Genomic DNA, 6,793 nt, shown 5'->3' with positions numbered 1-6,793 from the left:
TCGTTTTCGCTAAGGCTTTTGCATGAGCAATCATAATATGAGGATTTAGCTTGACTCGGCGTACAAGACGCTTCTAATATTTGTATTTTATAATCCTTGTCGTTTGAGGCATCCATTAAACAAAATTCTTGTTTTGACCGTGTGAGATTAATTTTCATTTCAATCCCGTTCAATAAAAATTTTTCCTGGTTAAATACATCAACATGTAAATGCCCAATCATCTCAAATTGTTTTCCGGCATTTGTATGAACACATCTGGCAACTAAGCCTTCATTTTTTGCATCTGCAGCAACAACACTATTTGCATTCATACGTCCAGGAGTGTCAGGATACCATAACGCTAGTTGAAGATGACTATTTGTTGCATCATATCCATAATTAAGAATTGTTTCAATGTATGCTCTGTAAGGATATGTGCTATTTGAAGCTGATACTAATTTTTGATTGAATAATACATCAACTTTTTGAAAGAGACTGTGGAGTGTCAAATTAACTGGCCCTACAGCGTCAGTTGCCGGTGCTGCTGCCCCATTTTTATCCACAATCTTAGCACGAATTTTTAACAGTGTATGTGGTAAGTCTATATATTCCTCACTTGTTCCAGGTACATGAAATTCGATTTGCGAATCATCACTCATTGAACTAATAGGATTGTAATAAGCCCATGTAGAATCTTCGATCGTTGTTTGTGTTGGAGGTATTGTAAATAAGTCAAGCTCCGACTTTGTACACTCACACGAATTATTATGTAAAAGACATGGTTATTTAAGAAAAATATCGTACACGTTACGTTTATTTTTTCTTTTATTGATCTTTTTCTTTTATTATTTTTCTTTATATTTTTCTTCTTTTTTACCACCACCTTTCTGGACTCTAGAACGAGATTTTTGTTTTGACGCGGACGACCACTACCTTTCTGATTACGTGTTTTCTTTATGACACCCTTTTGTTTATTAATACCAGCGCCTTTTTGAATATGTTTTCGACGCCGCTTTTTCTTATGACTACTGCTACCACCCCCACGGGTATTCCACAATGTTTCTAAATTATCTACTGCTTTACGTTTGAGTCGGTGACCAGATTCTTTTAATCGTGTTCTCTAATGATTTTTTAAAATCAGATTTATGGGTTAGTACATCATCCAATACACTAACTCCAGCCTGCCACAACTCTTCACCAACAGGTTTAGCTACTCTTTGTAATATAGGATATACTGTTCTATACAATCCCTTGAGAAAACCTCCAACACCGTTTCCTCGCTGATTATAAGTAATGTATTGACGTTGATGAGTTGTTACACCACCACCGACTTGATTGTCATAATACTTTAAATACATTGACATAATTAATCAATTTTTTGAAAATGAACCGTCATGGTCAAAGGGTCATCCCCAAATAAGACTATGTGGTCATTAGAATCTTTTATAATACATGATATTGTTTGAAAAGTCTGTTGAATTACTGGTAAATAATAAGGCTAGAAATTCACATTATAATTCCCACCATACTTATATTCATTACTATCAAAAATTCTTAAAACTTGTTTATTTTTATCACTTATAATATATGGTGAACAAATATCACAATAAACATACAATAAGTTTGGCAATGCTCTCAACAAACTGGCTGGTTTTTCACTAAGACGTATAACAATTTTTTTGGAAAATAATAATCCACACTCTATGTAATTAAAGCCTAGAATATCTGACAATTTTTTTGTTAGTGTTATTGAATGTGAAGCACAGGTTTCACCACAAATTTTTTTTATACTGGTAAAGCGTGTTTGGGAATTAAATTTGAATTCAAAATGTTGATTCAGTATTTTATCTCCATTCAAGGCATTAATTATTGCCTCAGTATTTTGATAAACGCCATGAGGTGAAAATATCGTAATACCCCCAGAATGTGTTACATCAACACCTATACAACCTTCTTGAGGGTAGAGATGTAAAAAACCGATAGGTATACACGTAGCAAAAAGTTTTATAAACATTTCTATAAAACGTTTTTATAAAAATTTTTATACAAATTTTTATACAAATTCTTATATAGATTTGGCGCTTTTTTTTATAGAATAAATTCTATAAAGTTTGTGGTTGATTTTTATAGAATGACTTTATTAATTTTTTATAAAATTTGTTTTATAGGATTTTTTTTATAAAAATAATCCTATAAAACATTTTTATATAAATTTAACGCTTTTTTTATAGGATAAATTCTATAAAGTTTGTGGTTGATTTTTATAGAATGACTTTATTAATTTTCTATAAAATTTGGTTTATAGGATTTTATTTATAAAAATAATCCTATAAAACATTTTTATATAAATTTAACGCTTTTTTTATAGAATAAATTCTATAAAGTTTGTGGTTGATTTTTATAGAATGACTTCATTAATTTTCTATAAAATTTGGTTTATAGGATTTTATTTATAAAAATAATCCTATAAAACATTTTTATATAAATTTAACGCTTTTTTTATAGAATAAATTCTATAAAATTTGTTGCTTATATTTTTATAGAATGAATTTATTAATTTTTTATAGAATTTGGTTTATAGGATTTTTTTTTAAAAAAAAAAATGATTTCTAAATGTTATAATTATTATTATACGCTGTTCTATAGAAATAGTTTTTTATAGAATTTTGAAGAATATTTTATAAAATATTCGAAGCGGATTGTTTTATAAAACCTTTTCTGTAGAATAGTTTCTATACAAAAATTGTATAAACTCTATAGAATAGTCCTTTATAGATTTAATAATTATTCAAAATATAAAAGATAATTAGAATATATGAACAACATATGAACAAAGTAAGTGAGTATATAATTGCAATTATTCCATTTATTTATTGCTGTAACGAGTTTTTTTATTTATCGTACAATAATATTCATTTATTTAACAAAGATTTAAACCAAGACAATGAAATTACATAAAATAATAATGATAATAAAAAATGAATAAATTATTCAATGGACTTAATATATTTTTTAAAATACATTTTTTATTAAAGTTTGTTTTTTTTTTTGAGATTAGAAGCATAGTTACATGCATTTGTAATACCTGAATTTATCTTGGTGTAATTTTTTCGGCTATGATCACCTCCACAACATATTTGAACCGTGTATTCTGTGAAATTCAAAAATATTTTTTTAATTTTGTTAATTTTTAAATTATGGTAAAATAATTATTATGAAAAAAACATTTAAAAGATGTGCTAAAAAGTAATCATAATTACTAACCCTGGATGGCTTTTAATTTAATTTTATCAAGACCTGGCTTAGCTTCTTTATTTAAATGACGAAAAGCATTGGATGGCCTTCCTGTTAATGAACACGTAGCTAATTCTGACGAGGTAAATACTATTCTTGCTAGTTCTTTAGCATAAGTGTTGGGGTCTCTACTTTTTATATTAAAAATTTTTTTTGCTGGTACAGACACATCTTCATATAGTTTTATCATTTTTGACTGCAATAGAAATAAAATTTATTATATATTTATTACATCGTGTGTTCGTTGAACAGTAATTAAATTAATAAAATCATATCATAGATAAATATGATAAAAATTAAAGAAAATAAATATACTTTTTTTTGTTAATGAAAGCGATAAATATAACTGTAAAAAATATAATATAATCATAGTAAAAAATTATTTAATATATGTTTTACCTGAGAAATTTGTTTTTCAATAATATTATCTATTTTTTTGTCATTTTCTTTGTCAATATTGTGGACAGGTGCTGGTATTTGAATCTTTGGAGTAACATTTTTTGGCTCTGGAATGATTTTTTGAATTTGCTGTTGCTTATCAAACTGTTGATCCTAAATGCATGGACAAAAAAAAACCATTAAGCATTTTAAAATTATAAGTATCAATTCAATGATTGATATGAATGAAAATGATTTTCAATCATCATAAAAAATTATCTTGACTTGCATAAGAAAAAATATAGATTATATCTTTATTTACAGTTTAGATATTTACCTGGTTATCAATTGTTACATCACTATCTACCATCAGACTATCATCACTAGTTACACTTGATTGAATAGCATGATTAGTTAGTTGATTTTGATCTACATTATTATCTTGTATAGCTTCATTGACAAATGGAACATTTGAATAAATGGTATTTGGATTTATTACATTTATTAAAATTTTGCGTGTGTCACGAATTTGTTGAACCTAAACACACAAAGTAAAAAACACTTTCAGTCTGTGATAAAGAAAATCAACAATAATTTATTGATTTTAAAAAAAAAAAATATGTTTTGCAATTCAAAAAAAAAAAAAAAAAAATCAATCAATTTTGAAGAGTTACCTCAGTGTTAACAAGAGATAATTTCGAGTCCATTGAATAATCAATAAATTCATTTTGATCTTGCTGGTTTTGGATTGTTTGAACTTTGTTGAATGATGGTAATATACGTTGTGAGTCCATGTCTAAATATACATTCTCCTCCTGTTGAGGTTCCTGATTTTCAATGGAAAAGAAATAATATTAGTTCAGCAAAAAATTTATATTTTCATTATGAATATAAGTATATATTTGATCTGAGTTTTCCATACTTACCATTGGTAACTTCAAGTCAAAATTTTTAAATGGCTTTTTTGCTGGATTTTCAAATTCTTGAACAGTAGTGAAGCAAGGCGGATCCTGGGACAGTTTGATATCAAACCCCCACTCCGGCCCAATTAAACCCCCACCAGGCTCCGATTAAATTCCCCCTCTATGTCAGCCATTTTGAGGTCGACCATTTTGTATATCGGTAACGTGGGGAGTTGGTATATCTGTATATTCAAAAGTCGGCCATTTTGAATGTTGGTAATTCAGTGATTACTATTATCTATATATATATATACACTGTGATTGGATGATATTTATTTATTATGGATATATTTATTAATAATAATTGAAACAATGACTAAAAATATAAATTTATGATGGATATATTTATTAATAATAAAAAAAAAACAATGACTGAAAAATTATAAATTTAATATCAAATATTTATTCAATTTTGCATGATTCATTCGAGTATTGTACAATCATTATGCCAATTATTATTATTATTATCATCATCATTAACAGAAATTATTTCTTCTATAAATACAACATCATCATCATCCTTTTTTAAACAATTTGCAATCTCCATTTGACTGTTATATATATTGTCGAATTCTATGGCAGCTCTCTCCAGTTTTTCTTGTTGTTCTCTGATGATGTTTCTCTCTTGCTCCAATGCTTCTTCTTCCCCTTCTGATGGTCTGAGAGCTATATTGTTAGATAAACAAATAAGTAAATATTATTATTATTATTATTATTTTTTTTATGGGATTTATTTATTATTTATATGAACAGTTTAAATATACTTACAAAAATTAATAATTGGCATTCTTCCAAATGAATCAAAAATTTCATAGTATCCTGAAAACATAAGAATTAACATTATTAAATCGAGTAATTAATATGAAGAAAATAATTATGTGTGTGTGTATATATATATATATATATGTATATATTACCATCTAGAGTCACATCATACTGCAACTCATCAAGTGCCACTGGTGAATCGTCTTCTTCTGGGAAAATGGAGCCATCATTCCAGTAATCTGTAATACAATGAATAAAAATTATATTTTATAAAAACCAAATAAAAAATTATGAACATTCGAATTATACCTGGCAAAATAGTTGAGATTGGAGTTCTATTATTTCCTATACATTTTGTATGAATATTGAAACCACCTGTGGATAAAAAATTTATGCAGTTTATTATTATTATTATAGACATGTTTAATGATTTAGAAAAAATCTTTGAATTTAAATATAAAAAAGTACTTACAATAATTATTCATTAGTCTTGATGAATACATTAAACTATGTATTGATAAAGAGTATATTCAATCTGAGAAACGATATTTATTAAAACAAATATAATGATTAAATATAATTATGCATAAAAAATCGAATATTACCATTTTTAAATTATCCTCTCGCATGTGTAAATCATATGAAACTCCAGAACGCTCATCCTCTCGATACTCTCCCTCAATAACAATCAGTGGTGCAATTTGGGTGGAAAGTCGATCCAACTAAAAATCAAAAAAATTAATAAATTAACAAATTGAAAATACATTAATAAATAAATTAAACACATAGAATGATAAATTTATAAATACTAATAAATAATTTAAAATGTTGATATATCACTTACCTCATTGTTATAAAATTCGTGAATCATCTTGTCCAGGTGTTTCTGCAGCTCCTGGTTCACAGTTTTCAGCAAGTCCCAAACTGATTTGATATTTTCGCAGTTGTACTTGGCTTATATATCCCAAAATAAGGGCTTAGGTGGGGATCATTAGGATGATGATGGAAATAGGAAGTTTGTTTTTCATGGAAAGCATTTTTCAAAATGACTTATAATTCTGAAAATTAGATATGTAAAACTGTTTACTATAAGGTTTGTTGACGTAAACAAGAGATAAAACGTTTGCAATGATCCATTCTCATTATACCTGGAGGAGCTTGTTGGAATTATGTGTCTAGCCAACATAAATATATATTTCCTATGTTGCATGTAATATTTCATGCAAATTGTACATCTACACACATACAGTCACATGCTAAGATGATGTAACAGAATCTCTCGTCCTAAACAAATAAAAGAGTTTTCTCTTACATACTATAATATCTTTACAATACTTTTATTTTCCTGTAAATAAACAATGTTAAATTTTCTCAATATTTTTATCTCGTTATGCTTGAATAATTGAAGGCCAAAT

General features: G+C 26.9%; 1 protein-coding gene across 1 annotated transcript; it reads right to left on the bottom strand.

Annotated features, from left to right (window-relative positions):
• Window positions 1–5,034: 5,034 nt before the first annotated feature.
• LOC122856362 lies at window positions 5,035–5,881 on the bottom strand. Its single transcript, XM_044158043.1, has 5 exons — window positions 5,851–5,881; window positions 5,688–5,753; window positions 5,531–5,617; window positions 5,382–5,432; window positions 5,035–5,279 (listed from the first exon to the last, which is right to left on the bottom strand). Exons 1-5 carry the CDS (start codon window positions 5,879–5,881, stop codon window positions 5,035–5,037), a joined length of 480 nt encoding a protein of 159 aa, XP_044013978.1.
• Window positions 5,882–6,793: the final 912 nt, after the last annotated feature.

This window comes from Aphidius gifuensis, linkage group LG5, assembly GCF_014905175.1.
Source record: "Aphidius gifuensis isolate YNYX2018 linkage group LG5, ASM1490517v1, whole genome shotgun sequence".
In the NCBI taxonomy this organism is placed as follows: domain Eukaryota; kingdom Metazoa; phylum Arthropoda; class Insecta; order Hymenoptera; family Braconidae; genus Aphidius; species Aphidius gifuensis.
Note: the sequence above shows the minus strand (reverse complement) of the source record. Positions and strands in the feature narration are given on the sequence as shown.